This window comes from Amblyomma mixtum, chromosome 1 (assembly GCF_055824585.1).
Source record: "Amblyomma mixtum isolate Tamu chromosome 1, ASM5582458v1, whole genome shotgun sequence".
Taxonomy (NCBI): domain Eukaryota; kingdom Metazoa; phylum Arthropoda; class Arachnida; order Ixodida; family Ixodidae; genus Amblyomma; species Amblyomma mixtum.
The window spans coordinates 288069310-288086601 of NC_143012.1; the positions used below are offsets into that span (position 1 = coordinate 288069310).

Sequence of the window (17292 nt, forward strand, 5' to 3'; positions counted from 1 at the left end):
ATAAAAAAAATTACCGAAGACGCTTTGAGTCATCGCGCAGCGGCGGCCGGTAGCCACGCGTGACCTGTAGACGCGGCGCACTGCGTTCCTTCAGTTGGAGGCGCTGCGCTTTTGCTTTCGCAACCTACCAGGCTTAACCAAAGCTAAGCCCCCGCAATTTTTTTTTTTTTACCCGCCGCGGTGGCTCAAATACGACTTATCGATTATGCGAATTCATTCAGCGAGGAGTGGCTCGCGCTTCCGTCTCTCTCACTCTCTCTCTCTTTCTTTTCTCGGTTGGGGGGGGGGGGGGGTTGATCTTTGCAGAGTTCGCAACTGTGGTTCATTAGCTTCTGCATCATCTGCATACAGCTCCTGCGATACTTTGGCGCTCAGGTCCAAGATTGACCCTCTGCACCGTTGGCTAAGTTCCTACGCAAAGGCGAATCGCTGTCGCTGTCTGCTGGCATCGCTATACGTGCCGAGTGACACGGCAGCATCCCTATAATTACCACATATAAAGAAAAACTGGAAATCTCACATGGTAGAATGACTTCAATTGCGCAGACAATCGTCTAATGAACTTACGACAAGAAAGAAGCACCGCGTTCCTCGCTCGACACCGCCACCGCGTGTCGCCACTGCAGTGCACGCGGGATCTCCTCGGCGACTGTAAACACAGGGCGACGCGGTGGCAAACCTTTCCCACGGGCCGACGCCTCCGCGCCTTGTTTCTGTCAGCCAGCCGTGGGCGCCGCGCACCGAGAGATTAGGGAGAGGAAAAATTAACCGAGAGCCTCCGAGAGCGGGGAGAGAGGGCGCGGCGGCCGCACCGCGAGCGGCACAATCAGTGCGCGCGCGACCACCTCGACGCTCATTAACGCCGTTCCAGCGGGAAATCACGAGGCCAGCTCCCGCGAGGGGGGAGGGCCGCTTCTCGGCGCGCCGGGTAGAGAACACCGTGCGGCGCAGCAGCCAGCAACCGGTGGACTGCGACGGTGGCGATATTGCGCGCGTGCGCGCTCTGATATTGAGGCGGCAGCGGCTGGCGTCGTCCCTTCCAATTTCGAAGGCGCAGCCGGCCGAGCGAGCGCCGAGCGTCAGCTGGCCGGCTGCTGCTTGCAGCGCGAGCGCGCCAAGAAGCTGCTGCTTCTGCTGCTGCTGCTGTGTCGCTCGTTCTCGCGCTCCTGCTTCGCCGCTCCAGCAATTCGCCGCTTTCTCTGGCGCGTAGTAAGCGGAAGACCGTCCCGCCGGTCCCGTGTCTTGTCGCGTCGTGCGTGTGTGCGTGGGTGCGGGTGGGCGAAGCGAGCTCGGATTTGCGCTCGCTGCAGCCGCCGCCCCCCTTCTGCTTGTCCCGGGCGACGAGGAGGCGCGTCAGAATCGGATCCGGGCGTGTAGATGTCGCTCACGCTTGCCTCCTCGCCCTGGTCGAGCAGTTTTATCGGCGGACGCGTCCCGATATCGGACAGGGCCGCATGCGGAACGCCGTCGCGGCCCTTTCGCTGACTGAGGAATTCGGACAAGCCGGTCGTGGCGAAAGTTTTGTGCGACTGGTCTTAGGGAGGTGGCGGCTAGGACACCTGTTTCTCTTTTCTTTCGCTTAGTCTGCAAAGTTCTTGTTTCCTCCCGAACATCAGCAAAACGTAAAACTAAAGAAAGGCTCTTGTATTCCATCTTAACTGTTTCATACCTACAAGTGCAGTGTCCTGGCGAAAATGCAACGCCGCGCCATTTTTGGTGTACTCCCGGCCAGTTCGTTAACGGCATTCCAATAGTGCCGAATAAACGATCGCAGAGCACTCTGTAACAAAGCATGCGCCAAAATAATCTGAAAACGGCAATAACTTTGCGCGCATGTGCATAATCGCGGCTGTTTCGCCACCTGGCGTCGTCACAGGGGCCGCTCTGCGGTCATTTATTCGACACTAGGGTTATACTGCTACAGAACTGGCCCGGGTGTGCAATGTATCCTAAGTACACCCATACGTCAAAAACGACTACAGAATAATTCAAGAGTTTCAGAACGACCTATTGTAAGCTTCAGAATAAAGACTCTATTCAGAGCTTCTCGAAAAGTGGCTCATTCCGAAATTTATTTGCCTTTATTTGGTTCGAAATAAGCGCAGCTCGCGGTAAGTTTTAATGCGCCATAATCGGTGTTCATTTATTAGAATGCGATCGGGGTTTAAGCGCAACAAGTCAGCTCCGCCGCTCCGCCTGCTTGCTGGTTTCCAACGCAGAGCAAATGTAAGAAAGAAAAAAAACATTCTAATGACCCCAAGCGGAGACGGCTAAAGCGCGAAGCAGCAGCCAAAACGCAGCGATAAGAGCGCGATGCTCTAAGAACCTCGAATGACAACAGTCCGATGCACTGAAAGGAGGATAGTACACTCTAAACACGAATACGCCTGTACGGGAGTATACAGAAGTACGCACTCCCTTTCGCTAGAAGGCAGCTTACTCCCTTTTTACACCGCAGCGATGGCCTAGTGGTCTGAGCATCCTCCTCGCATGCGGGAGGTACGGGGTTCGATCTCCAGTGCCGCCGGGCACGCACCAGTGACACAATGGGTACAAGCTTTCCCGTGGTCTGATGCTCGGCTTATTTAGGGTGAACTGCTTGGGAAATGGGTACTTGACCCCACCTCGAGTGGAATAAAATACCTTGTGCCACGGCGCTCTTTGGCCACAGATGCCCTTTCGCCATAAAAATCCACCACCATCATCATCATCATCATACTGTCTTTTTACTCCTTTCTGTTTAGAATGCAGGACATTCGCAAGGTTGCGGGACAGAAAGAGAGTGGGGTTCCGAAGAAGCTTGGGAGCTAGAGGAACTTAAGACACTATTGGCATAGCGGGACGCTCAGGATGAGACAGAGCAGGAATAGCTTGCCTGAAGCTCGGAGTGATCTGGAATGATTAAGGGCGAATGGGCTGAAGGGAGGCCGGCAATGGCGCTGCGAGAGGCTTAGCAGACGATGGAGGAAAGAGCGCGTGAAATCCACAAAGGCACTGAACAATTGGAGCTGGACGTACTGAAAGTAGATCAACAGTGGTACTGCGAGAAGCTTGGCAGGCAACGTGGAAGAAAGAAATTGAACATTTTGAAGCTAGGCAGAACTCCGAAGTGCATGGGGTATACAAGAAGCGCTAGAGAAAGGATGGCAGTGGTAGGGCGGAAAGCGCAGATGATGGCGGAGCTGCAAGAGGTTGAAACCTGGAAGAAGTGCCGACGAAGCATGCGAGCAGGAAGCACTGAAACGAATCGCTGTCATTGGAAGAAAATAAGCCCCGGGGACTCTAAAATAATCCGCAGTCCCAAACTAGAGAGCCTGTCATAGCCCGGTATGCACAGCTTCGGGACGTTAGACCTCACATACCATATCGACTCTTTACCAGGTATCTACAAGGCACACTGTGGAAATGGAGAGATGTGCGAACTTCGATTTCGTTTTTTTTTCTTTCTCTTTGATTGATATGCAAAAATGGATCTGATGAAACAATATGCTGTGGATGAACATTTCTGTGAGAAATTGCACTGCCAGCAGTAACACTTTGTAGTGCTTTTTATATCAGGATGGTGTTAAAGTTGACAATCGCTTTTGTTTTGTTCAAAACGAAAGCTGTTCAATTTTGGACCTAATAATAAATGTTTTCTCTCCAACGGCAAGCAAACGGGGCGGAAATTTAATGAGTATATGCCACACTTGAGTGTCGTGGAAGCCTGCGTCCCGAGGCTAAATAGATGAATGTTAGGAACGCCTCCTTAGTGGCAAGTGTTTCCATGGTCAGTATCGCTCTAAAGCTTTATATCGCTCCCCTCGAGGGCGACACCTGCTGCAGAGTCGCTGCAACCCTTTCTTTTTGAGACCGGCTTTAAATAGACACATAGCGTTTCGCACCTCCCTGTGCGAGCCTATCTGTGCGAAGCGCTATGACGTTGCATCTCGCAGTGATTGCACCTTTTGCGTTACGCGCGTGGAGCCCGTGTCCCATGCTTCATGCTTAGAGGAGCGCTCTCAGCACGCGGCCGACATTTGGGGCCCCTTTTGAGCGGTGCTCTCGGCGGTCACGTGGGAGCGCCCGCCGCCGACGCCTGCGACGGGACCCGTGACTGCTGACAGCGGAGACGTCGTCGCGGAGCGAGCGCGAAGGCGCAAACGATTTGCGCGCGCACAGAGTCGTCCTCGACGGAATGCGGGCCGGTCACCGCGCGCCGGGATGGGGGGGGGGGGGGGGGGGGGGGGCTGGCGTGCGGCCCGGCGGGCGCTTAATCAACGTGGCGGCCCGCAGGCCTGCAATTTGGGTGTCCGCCCATTTTTTTCATTTCGGACGAGCGGGCCGCCCCCATTATCGGATTATGGGCCGCGCTGCTGCTGCTTCTGCCGCTTGGGGCCCTGGGGGAGGGAGGGAAGGAGGGGGCCTCCCAAAGGCGCGTGCATTTTTCATGCGCACCGCCACGACGGGGAACCCCGCGCGCGCTTCCCGGCTCGACTGCTCCTCCCACTCCTCACCCGCCGATGACGAAGACTGCGGCGGCGGCGGCGACCGTTGGCGGCGGCAGCGGCGCAGCGACCTCGGGACTTGCGCGGAGCGGACGGCCGCCCCTTTGACACGATGGGGCTAGGTGAACAGCGATGGCAGCGTTTTCAACAGCACATGCGTTATCTCGAGTGCCTTCTTCGGTGTATTGGATGGTGTTGACTGTAACCGGTTTTATCAATATCATGCGCGCGGCGATTCCATCGCTGGACCTCTGGCGCGGCGGCTGTGCAGGAATGTGGTTCGCTGTAATTTTGCCCAGGTGGAAAAGTCTTCCACACATCCTGGGCGTCACACGCGCGTTGGATCGCGAGGCTGATCACGAGGTTAAAAAAGGATGGCGAACATCGCATGCAATACTTGGAAAGAAGGACATCGCAAAACAGTATAATCGTCTACATTAGGCCACGCATTTTTTTCTGTATTAACTAGACGAAAACGTAGGACCGCGATTCCTTGGCCATTCTTGAAAGATGATCAGCCATGACTTCGGATTGCATTGCGATGATCCGCGAATCGTCCCATGGACGGCGTTTTCTAGCTATAAAACGTTTGGTTGGTGGTTGGTTTATGGGGGTTTAACGTCCCACAGCGACTCAGGCTATGAGGGACGCCGTAGTGGAGGGCTCCGGAAATTTCGACCACCTGGGGTTCTTTAACGTGCACAGACATCGCACAGTACACGGGCCTCTAGAATTTCGCCTCCAAAGAAATTCGACCGCCGCGGCCGGGATCGAACCCGCGTATTTCGGGCCAGCAGCCGAGTGCCATAACTACTGAGCCACCGCGGCGGGCCCTAGATATATAAAACGAAATAGAATCCATAATTTGGGCCAATCGTCAATTCGATTACGAAACTATTGCATTCTAAAACACTAGAAGAAGTTCGCGGATCTTCAGATACGGCGCTTGGTGCACATTAAAGACAAAGTTGTTATAAGTAACGAAGCGCATGTGGATAAGGCGAATGCAAATGAATACACATGACTTTGAATACAAGGTACATTTGTACATGGGCATACAGCAGTCGCGCGAAGCTGCGTTTGTGTACAAGAACGGCACAGAAGTCACCACCCTTAAAGGAAGCGGTGGCGACGAGAAATCTTAGGAGGTAGAAGCAGCGGCAACCCTGTGTTGAGCAAGGAATCAAATAAATTGACCATTGCTCTATGGACACAATCGCGTGACGCAGCCAACGGACTTGCGCGTTGTCATCTGCACAGAATAAACCCCCACGAGCCCACGACGAACTGCGAAGGAGCGCCAGGACGTGCACAGCTGCCGCTTTGCCTCTGAGACTTGTGCCGAGCCGTTTTATTGTTTTCTTCATTTTTGTTAACATTGCATGTTCGTAAACGTGTTCACCTCTTCTGTCTTAAAGACAACTGAGAGTCATGCGGTTTTCATTAATTTTCGCTTAAGTGGTGCACTAATTCGCAATAATGCAGCACATTTAGCAAAGGAACATAATTAGGAGCCCAAATAAACGCGATAATCACCCAAGAAGACTATTTCAGAGGTCCTATTTATTGTTGTGTTAATATTTTTTAAGGCATGGCTCAACTAGCACATGTCTCAACGCTGTGCAATACGCAGCTCAGCAAAATAATCCTCGTTTACGTAGCTATCGTTATTGTGCCGCTCACAGTAGACCACGTATTGTCATACTTCCGCTCCAGTGGAGCGTAGTACACCGGTCTCCGCCTCGCCGCCGTTGGATGAGCGCCTCTGGCCGGATAACGGAGCCATCAGCGTGAACCCTGCCGGCGAAAGGCTTCCGGCAACTGATGTCGCAACTTTGTGACTCCCAGCGCGAAAAGCGAGGGTTTGGAGCTCGCTTCCAGCAGCCCTGTTGCCGGTCTAAGACACGACTCGACGCTCAGTTGGCATTTTCGATCTCCTCTGTGGTTCTGTATTGAACTCGGAGGTGTCTGCGCGAGCGAAGGAACACAATACTACTATGACAATAATACTGACACAATACTACGGAGATGTTGTGTAGAACGGCCGTTGCGTGAACATTCTCCTACAAAAAAATTTGAAAATTATAAAATTGTAAAACACTGTTATGGAGATGTTTAAGGTAATTATTCATTCTTCAGATACGTAGCAAAACCTTTCTTATAAAGTGTTTCCATTGATCGCATATAACAATTAAGCGGCCGTGAAAAACCATGAGGAACACTTTTGACGATAGCAAAAACGTTAATAGCAAAAAAAAAAAAAAATACAGGCCTGCCGTCGGGTGATTTTTGGATATATTGATTGTTATAGTGAAATTTTCCATTATATGAAAAAATTACGTTCATGAATGGTTTCCTGCTCAAAAATGCTTTCGTCCAGAGTTGTTGGGTATGCTTTTTCGAGACCTTCGTTGCTGTTTCCGTGAATTTTCTCAACTGAAAACAAACGTCGCATTGTACCAGCCCTGCAAGAAAATCAGTTTTGTTTTTCTTGGGAAGTCGACCTTGGCGTCAAGTGATGACTGCACACTTACACAGTTAGCAACCTTCATGTCTCGCCTTCGTTTCTTTCTATATATTTTTTATCAAACAACAAATTGCTTTTTAGACAACCAGGAACGTTATTCTGAGCTCGTTTCCTTGTGTATAACGGGAGAAATTGCTGTCGCAGTGAGGTTCAGTTAGCTGCTATCTACATTTACAATATTCTTCTCACTATTCGTGTATGCTCTCATATATGAAGACCACAGCTTCTTCATAGCCAATAAATGCGTATGTGTTTTGCCTAAGTCAGTGGGTGCATGCATTATGTAGCAACGTGAAGTACGAACTGGTAAGAATTATTTCTTTACATGTACGTCCGGTGAGCGCAAGCTTGGTATCGCACTTTTCTGTCGAGGTAAGCTACGAGCACATTTCAGTGTGAGTGCGAACTACATGGACATGCACGCTCGCATCACACTTCATCCGCTTTAGGAACCGTCAACATCTCTCTGAGTAGATTGTGCACTCTAGACATGAATTACCTACAAGGGAGTAAAAAGGGAATAAGCAGTCCTATAGCGCGCTACATTTTTGGGGTAGAGTATATGCTGCAGAAGTCCTGGGGTAGATTTTGATCGTTTAATAATGGATGTTTACTGTTTTTAATGGAGGCATATTCCCACCTCGAAGCATAGTAGCTTAATGCAGTCAGCATTGGTGTGAGTCTTTTAAACGCGGCATCGGAGACTTTAAGCTTAGCATTGAGCTTGGCAATTAGCTTAGCAAACATCGGTTAAAATCTTGGTAATCGTAGGAACTTCGCATGTTTCAAGAGGGAATCTATTTTGGTTGCCAACCGTAAGTATTTCATATATTTAGTGATGGAAGTCTACCCCAGGGCTTGGGCAGTGCACCCTGTCCCCATTACAAAATACGCTAGAAGACCGTTTACACTTCTTTCCCTCTTTTCTAGGGTAATTCATGCTTACAGTTGCGGGATGTGGGTTAGGTTTGCACTCTAAAAAAGAATCTAGTATCTTTACTGCGCGGTTTTGTGGCAGAAACGAGTTCTGCGGCAGAAAATGCAGCGCACAGCCTTGCTAGCGCGCTCTGCATCGAAGCAGCCGAGGAAGGTAGTCGAGAGCCAGCCGCTCTTCTCAGAAAAGATCCAATTGGTATAACCTCGTTTCTGTTTTTCATCTCTACAGCAGCCTCATGCTAACGTGCAGGTACGACTGAATTCTGGAAAGCACTTAGGAGCAATGCGAGCGGACAAGCAGGCCAGGCGGAAGCCGCCTGCACCCACGACCGCCCGTGCGAAGCCCCGTTCCTAACCACCGACCAAGCCTGCGGTCAGGAAGAGCACAAGGTCGTAACATTATGCGCACTAGAGTGATTACTCCCACGTCTCCGCCTTAATTCTTGTTTAGCATATTCCGGGGTGAGTAGTAGCCCATTTTATTCCGGCAATGCCAGGCGGACGCCGCAAAAACCAGATTTTCGGCGTGGCATCTTAGTAAAGCTTCGCAGAGCCCTAGCTAATTCGTCGAAAGGAACTGGTCCCCGCGAAACCACTGTACGCACAGTGTCCGTTTCACTGTGGTCGAAAAAACTAAGCGGAAAAATGGCTCTTTCGTGTAAAGGCCGCACCCCGTCAAAATATATTTCTAAAAAGAAGTTCTGCCTTTATATGAGTGCATACAGTATTCGCGACTGAAAAATGTGCGCAGGTATATGATACATGGGCACACACTGACGCAACATTACTCATTAGTTGTCTCCAAGCCGCACGAATCTTCGGAGTGGCCATGCTCTGTATATGCCGTGGACGGTAGCTTCTTTGCAATATGACCCCTAGTGCGAAAAAGCCGAACTCGAGTCAAATGCGCTTTGCAAGATGGGCAAATGTTCGCTTGAGTGTTTGGTACCCCGCTCTTATTATGAACTTTCATGGCCTACTGATCTGTACGCCTACTGATCTGAAGTTTTCGTCGCAGGCTGATGTTATTCATTGTAACCCCCTGCGGCCTTCTCAAGGCTGGCCATACCTCTGTCTGTATACAAAAATTAAGAGTAAACATTTTCATACAAGATGCATATATGTAGTTCTTCCGAGTCTTCCGATCCAAAAGTCGTCGCATGGTACAAGGCTAGCCGACAGCGTGAAAACAAGGCGAGAAAGGCTAAGCGGGCGGCCGAGATGCCCGAAGAACGAGAGGAACGTCTCGCCAAGAGAGGCCCTCAAGCTGCTGTACGACAACGACGGCGTGTGGCTACCGAAATGTCAGCAGACGAAACTGCTTTCTGTGTGTATATTCTGGCCTAGCTTAGCTAAGCTGCTGCCAATTTTTTTCACACTGATGGTTCCAGGCAGTCTCACAACACAAATATGGCGCTGTCGATCGGTGCTGTTGAACCTGGAATCCGACACCGGTTGCTTCTGTTGCAACGAGAGGTAGCTGCACGATACTCGTGCTGCTTTCTACAGCAGCAGCTAGCTGCGCGGGGCCGGTTAACCCTTTTCTCCAAAGACGTTTGATGCTACCAGTTGTCAGCAACGCTTATATGCGCGCAAACGGAGTTGAAAGCCTTAAGTCGCGACCGTTGCAGCGGAAGGTTTAAAGAAGAGTTTGAGTCGCAGCCGCGAGTTCTTCGCGGCTCGGCGACACACTCCGACAGGCAGGCGTGCACACGTACGCAGCGAGTGTCGGAAAAAACGACCACGAAAATAAAAGCCTCCTGAGGAAGCATCTTCTGAGAAACGGGGATGGTTTTGCCAGGGACGTTTTTTTCCGCAACCCGAACGCAGCACGACTTTTAGTGGGCTCCGTGTGTTCCAAAAAGAGAGCGATGTGACGAGGCGGCGCGATGAAGACCGCCGTCGTTCGCTCTGCCGCTTAGTGGGGAAACCTCGTGCAAACGGAGGCGATAGGTGAGCAATGCGACGCGCACCAGCGGAGATGTGCTTTCGTTCTTTCAGTGTAAGCGCACTGCGGCTTAGTAAACACTCCCGTAAGCCGTCCCCTCGATCTGCTTCCAAGTGAGCACACTATACAAGCGAACACTTGCGCCGCAAGTGATTCCGCATCCTCTGCTGAAGCGCAGCGACGGGGGTAATCTAGCGCCCGTACCCGACCGACTCTACACGCATTTCGCCCTGCAGTGCGCCTGCCTGTAGCCGTTCCAAGTGTTGTTAGCCCTTCGTTATCGACAAGGAGATTGTTACCTTTTTTCAATTTTACGACTCTGCCTCATAGCCGATGCAAATATAATTTTCTCGTTACGCCTGTGGTGCAGCGGCAGCGGCGATGTGCATGCCGATGCGTATGTGGCTCGATACGTTTCTCGCCCTGCAATGCGCCCGCTCGTAGAGCGCTCCAAATGTTATTAGCTTTCCGTTACCGGGGTGTCGATTGTTTTCTTTAAGTGTTGCGGCACTGCTTGTTCACTGCAAAAGCAAATGAAATATTTCCTCTATCGCGGCGATGCAGCGGCAGCGGCGATGACCTATCAAGCCGACGCACTTCTTGGGGCAGGTGACAAACCGAGAAGTACTTTGTTTTGAGCTAGTTGGTTCATAGCTAAAATCGATTCTGAAGACGGCACAAAAGGGACATGCATGGGCTCAGTTTAAAGTTGGCACCTGTCTCGTTGTTTGTTGTGACCTTTTTGCGCCGTCTTCAGAATCAACCTTACCACAAGCCAAAAACGTCCAGCTACGTCTGATTAGATAATCGCGGGGAGACTTCCGGGAGATGAGAAAAACTTTCTTTGGATGCAGAACCGAGCAACAAACGCTACACGGGCAAAACGCTTCGCGCGAGGCCGCCGCTCGTCGCTTGCCGCCGTCACCTTCGTGTTCGCGTGAGTTCCCGCGTACATAGAGCTCAACCTTTATGCACATGTAGGCTGATCAGAGCAGTAACATATGGCTGTCGCAACTAATTTTCAAGCCTGCGAGTGAAATATGGCCAATTTGACATTTACCCTACGAGCGGAAGGGGCAAACAAGTGAGTTGCAGGAGCTTTTCTCAGCAGATCATGCCGTTTCGTGCCGCGCTTGCTCATTGGCCACTATGGCATAACACGGCGAAACGCACACATCGGATAGATTTCGATACCGAGGGTGCGCGAAACTAAATCCAGGTCACTGAAACTGCTTTCAGCACGAAAGCACTCCTTCACGAGGTCTACCAATGTTGTCAATTCTTAGCGCGTACGGCATTTCGTGAGGTATGAGTGTTATTTATTTATGTTTAATTATACAAAATACCTACAACGCCCCCACTGGGGCATTGTTGTAGTGGGGGGGGGGGGGGGGGGGGGGGACATCATAATAGCAACAGATGAAATACAGTAATTGAGGCAAATGATGCAATATACTGAGAAAAAAAATCCATAGACTATGGGAGGAAAGGCAAAAATGAAAACAACGTTGCAGAAAGAAAAACACGCCCGCGACAGACGTGGAGAAAATGGCATTCAAAATACAGCACTGTTTTAGCAACACGAAACTAGAACACAATGCACTAGGATAAGAAATATTGCTACACTGATATCATCAGTGATAATAACATGCTTTTAACTTAAGACAATTATATTAACAGGTGGTTTTGCAAAGCGTTGTAAACAGATGTGGGAGGGGAAGCAGCAGTTTGTGCAGGCAGACTGTTCCAATCATATATTGTACGTGGGAAAAAAATATATTTAAATGTATTAATTTGGGAATTGTACTCGCGCACTTTTCGTGGGTGGTCGGTGCGGGCGGAAACGTGACTTGGCTCATGTATGTATATCTCTTTTGGAATACCAGTTTTTCTATTCAGGACATTATAAAAGAAAGAGAGTCTCAAATATTTTCTCCTTTTTTCAAGTAACGGGCACCCCAACTTGTCGCGCAAACCAGAAGAGCTTTTTTTTTTTTCGAAATTAAAATCGCCAGAGACAAACCTAGCAGCCCGTTTTTGGACACGCTCCAGTTCCTCAATATTAAGTTTTGCATGCGGGTCCCAAGCGGTGCAAGCGTATTCAAGTGCAGGGCGTACGTTGGACATGAATAACGTCTCCTTGAGTGGAATTGGAGCATCCCTAATGTTCTATCGGAGGAAGTTTAATGTGCGGCTGGCTTTAGCCGTTATATAATTGACATGTGTATTCCATGAGAGGCCAACCGAGAAAAAGACTCCCAAGTACTTGTAAGTTGAAACAGCAGATATGTCTGAGCTGCCAAGAAGATAGTCTGTTTAAAATTTTTTTTTTCTTTTTTGGAAACCGGATGAGATTACATTTGGAGAGATTCAGCGCCATATTCCATTTTTCGCGCCAAGAGAACACGGAGCTGAGGTCATGCTGTAAAGTAGCGGCATCTGCTTCCGAAGAAACGTTGCCGTAGATGCAGCAGTCGCCTGCATAGAGTCTGATTTTACTTGAAATGTTGCTAGTGAGATCACTTATAAGTATTAGAAAAAAAAGTGGACCTAAAACCGATCCCTGCGGAACACCCGAAGTCACGCCCACACTTGCAGAACTGATTCCGTCGTAAACTACGCATTATTTTCTTCCGACAAGATATGCCTTTATCCAGGTTAGGAGAGTAGTATGGATATTTAAAAGTGAAAGCTTCTGTAATAATAGGTTTTGAGCAACTAAATCGAACGCTTTTCGAAAGTCTAAAAAAATGTTAGAGAGAAAGACGTCATTTCTGGTTATTGTTCTTTAATAAAAGCATGCAAACTTATAATCAAACAGTCGGTTCACCGGTACAATCTTGTGTTGTATATGGAATTAGCCGGAGAATCATCTAACCTGCTGGCAACAAGACGAAGCACTCTTTTTTAGTAAAGTCAACAACTTGTGGATATTGAACGCGGTGGTATGACCGCAGAGAAGGAAATAATACGTAAGTGTGAGTCAACAAAATATGTAGTAGAGACCTAACTTAATTTTTGTTGGTAAGCGCTTAAATAATTTCGAAAAACTTGGAAAGTGTAATGGGCATTTTAGTCCCATAGGCGTCCCATGTCATTGCGGACGTGAACAGAACACCTAAAGGTGTAAATGTATCGACAAATTGAATAGAAGTGCCTTTTATGGAAATAGGTGGCGTTAATAACACCAGCCTCTCTTTTGGGTGGAATATTCAAAGGTTGCTTTTATCTTTATTTGTTTGTATGAAATTTGGTGAATAACAGTCTGCTAAAATTGAGAGTACATGATCAGCGGTGTCAGTTAACTCTTTTACATCTCGAGAGGGAAAGAAAAGGCTAGTATCGTCTGCATACATATTTTGCCTGAGTAGCAATATTACAGAGGTCATTTATGTATATGTTGAACAGCAGTGGTCCGAGAATACTTCCCTGATGCACACCCCTTGAAATATGCCGGAGGTCTGCAGAGTAGTTATTAATGAAAATGCATTGGCGTCTAGAACCTAGATAAGGCTTGAGAAGTCCTAACGAATGTCCTCGTATGCTATAGTGCTCGGCTACTGAGCCGGAGTACCCGGGTTCGATTCCGACCGCGGCGGCCGCGTTTCGATTGAGGCGAAACGAAAAGGCACTTGAGTGCTGTGCGATATCAGTGCACGCTAAAGATCCCCAGGTGGTCGAAATTATTCGGGAGTCTTCCACTACGGCACCTCTTTCTCTTTCTTCTTTCACTTCCACCTTCCCCCATCCCTTACGGCGTGGTTCGAGGGTCCACCGAGGTATGTACGGCAATTACTGCGCCATTTATTTTTCTCAAAAACGAAATCTTTTTTTCTAACTTGGCGTACAGGGTTTAAAGATTGAGCGTGTCGAACGCTTTACTAAAGTCGACAAAAATATGAAGTGACAGAAGTTAAGAGTCAAAACTGTTCAGTAAGTATTCTTTCTTAGCACGCAAGGCATGCTTGGTCGATTGGTTCTTCGTAAATACGTACTGGGAATCAGCTATTACTGAGTGTTTTAGAAAAAATCCATGCATGCCATGATGTGTTCTTCCTCCTAATGTTTTAGCAAGGCATGGAAGTATAGATATGGACCTGTAATTCAATAGTTCATTCTTGTCACCTTCTATATATATAAAAAAGCCACCCTTGTTACCCGCATACCAGTAGGAAACTGTCCTGTGATTAGTGAGGTGTTATAGGTATACGTCAGACATAGTACTGCTATTGGCAAGACATACTTTACTGGGCGGTTCTGGATGTTACACGAGTCCAAGTTAGTCGTATTTCTTGTTTCTACAAACATAAAATACTTCGCTTTCGTCAGTTGGCTGCAGAAATATCTACTCCCTTAACTTTCCGCCAAGATAATTAAAAATGTTAGGAGAAGGTAAGTGACGCCAACCAAGTAAAACACAGAAGAAAACATTAAATTTCCCAACCACACAGACTTCTGTCGAATGTTTTCTTTTGAGTTTAGTTAAAAATGCCTCGATTGTAACAGATGGAACCTATCTCACAAGAAATTTCTTGAAAGAATCTGATAAACTTGTGCCTATTTTCTGAGTGCCATCAATACTTAAGGTAATTACAGTCTGATATCGTGCTTTTAGATTTAAAAAAAAATTCAGCATAATTCAATTCCTGCTGTAAGTATAAGAGAAGACAGTGCCTATGGAAACTGACTTTAACTTAAGTTTTAATAAAGATATCGGCGCACAAATTGTACAAGAGAGACAGCAAGAGGAGAGGTAGAAAGGCTAACCAGCAGGGCGTTCCAAACTTCAGCTGGTTTAGCCACTGAAGTGAGTTTATGATCTAGTAAAACTTCCGGAGTGACGTATCACTTCTCCTTTCCCAATAAGCCGCAGAAACTCTGCAGAATGAATAAGCCGGGCGCCTGTAAGAACTTTCCGTCAAAAGCCAGATTTACTCGCGAGCCGTGCACAACGACGAACGCATGACAACTGCAGTGTCACGCGAAGGCGTATAACGATTTCCCTGCCAATTTTTCTCGACTATGGCGCGGTGTTTTCAGAAAGAAGCATTGCTCTTGGCAGGAGACTCACCCGAGATTCCCTCGTAGGTCCACCAGTCGTCCCAGTTGGCAGCAACGCCTGAAAATATGCGAATGCAATGCATCAGCTAGTGGCTCCTTGAGCAGCCACGATCATAATGGCTATTGAGCAGGTTTGGAATGCTCAATAGAAGTGTGCTGCTTCTGTTTTTCACAGAAATGAAAGCCTTTTCTTAAGCTACACCCTCTAAATTCAACTAGATGCGGCTAAAAGAAATAACCTCTTCAAATACGTAATACTAGAAGCGAGGTATGCACGCTAAAGCTTTACCCATAAAGAAAGAGCTTATTGGCATCGACTTGCTCCTGTGCGAGCAAGTCAACAAGGAAACAATTTAGGAACAGAGAGATATTTATCGGCCTCTCGAATAACGTATACACATAAAAGGAGAAGCGGCGGCGGGGCACAGGGTGCTTATTACGGACAAACTCGGAACAAAACGGCAGGGGCACAGCAGAAGAGAGCCGAGAGCGGTGTTTTATAGCGACCCGGAGGGCAGCCAACTGGATGAAGTGTCGGAGGGAAAAGCGTCCGGTATTGGAGAGGCCCCCTCGGAGAGAGGCTGCGAGCCAGAAGCTGACGCGGCGAAACGTGTCACGCTTCCGTGTGCCCCTACTTTATGTGGCTGCTCTGGTGTGAGGGTGCCCAGAGGCCCGTCCGCTCGCACTGGGCTGACTGACCCCGCGCGGGCAGACGCGCCAAGGAGCGCTCGCTTGCGACAGAGCGGGGGCTCCTCTGGAGAGGGAGCTCGGTAGCGTGAGGCACCGCGCTATGTGAACGTGGGCAGCAAGAGCAGCTCTGGGGGAGGAGTCTTCAAAAACGGAAGGTTTCATTCATTCATTCATTAGACATAATGCCCTTCAACACTGTACCCGATTACAAAACGACCATTTTAGCCCACCGAATAATTGGCACAGATACTCCGCATCCCTCTACCATATTCACGTCTCTCAAACGTGACACTAGGCAGGCGGTGCTCAGTATCGTTCATCGAGACTAAAATACGGAATGACGTTCCGTGTAACCTTAAAGAAACGTCGACATTTGTGTCCTCGCTAAAACGGTACTATCTTAGCAAGGAATCACGCACCAAACTAAATACATGTTGTTGTTCGTGGCTTTGCTCCATAAAGCGATTATGTTTGATAATGTTTGTAATGGATCAATCACTAGCAATCCAAATGACTACGCAGCACTTTTTGTGATATTTTCTGTATAATTATTGTGTGCGTACTGGTTTTAAAAAATAATAATAAAAAGTAAACAGAAAAACGTTCTCATTCATTCATTCATTCATTCATTCATTCATTCATTCATTCATTCATTCATTCATTCATTCATTCATTCATTCATTCATTCATTCACTCATTCATTCATTCGGGAATGTATTGGTCTAACCTTAGAGGATTGAGGCGGCATCAGGCGCATTCACTGGGATAGCGGATAATTTACACTGCGATATTGATATGACACTTGGCATTATTAAACGCGACACAGGATAACGTCAAATCTTGTGTCTCGCCGTTCCAGTAAAATCAACGCTGATCATGTAGCCGGGAAAAGAAATATATATATAATGAGCGCCGAAAGTGCGCTCATTATAAAATGAACTCGGGCAGCCTCTTAATGAGAGACACGTAGTACCTAATACGCCGAAACTGGATTCAATGTGCTCATGTTGTTTTGTACAGTGGCACACGCCACACTGGACGATCGGCTGATAATTGTGTGGCTTAAGGCTGGCTTATCAGTATAACATGGCTTTTCTGGGTTAAAAGGTAAACCAAACACCTCTGAAGAAATAAGTAGAGCTCAAGGCTTGAAAAGGATCCGATGGGGAGGAAATACATAATGCGCCAAGTTGAGTACAGCCAGACCCGCATTATATAAACATTAATGCAGTGTGAACTGAAGAGACAAAGGAAACAGTGATGAAAGAGAACTGCTGATGTCCTCTGTACTAATCGCCCCAATTGTTCTTTCCCTGTCTGTCTCTCAATATGTTTATTTTTTTCCCTGATTTGACAAGTACTGCCTTGTGCTAAGCCTCTCGTAGCCCCTTGGAAACGCACTGCAGTGGCACTGATGGGCCCATGGCTAAGAGTGTGGCACAGGCGTGATTAATTAGAGGGGTCGGCGATTTGATAGGCTGTCTCAGTCAGTGCTGCGAAGCCTTCTTTATTACTTGATGACCACTAACTGGACGTCCCCAGTAAGGCTGCGAAAGCCTGTGAGGTCGTGGTAGGCTCAGTAAGGGCTTTGACGAAATTCAATCCGCTCTGCTTATCGTTTTACTACGCCGAAAATGAAGACC

General features: G+C 48.3%; 1 protein-coding gene across 1 annotated transcript in view; it reads right to left on the bottom strand.

The window, feature by feature from the left end:
- Positions 1-17292, bottom strand: part of LOC149371975 (carbonic anhydrase-related protein 10-like) — a 100224-nt gene that overhangs the window by 57167 nt on the left and 25765 nt on the right. Inside the window, exon 2 of the mRNA XM_089566314.1 lies at positions 14970-15017. Coding sequence (XP_089422440.1) covers positions 14970-15017 — 48 coding nt within the window. The remainder of the gene's footprint in view (positions 1-14969; positions 15018-17292) is intronic.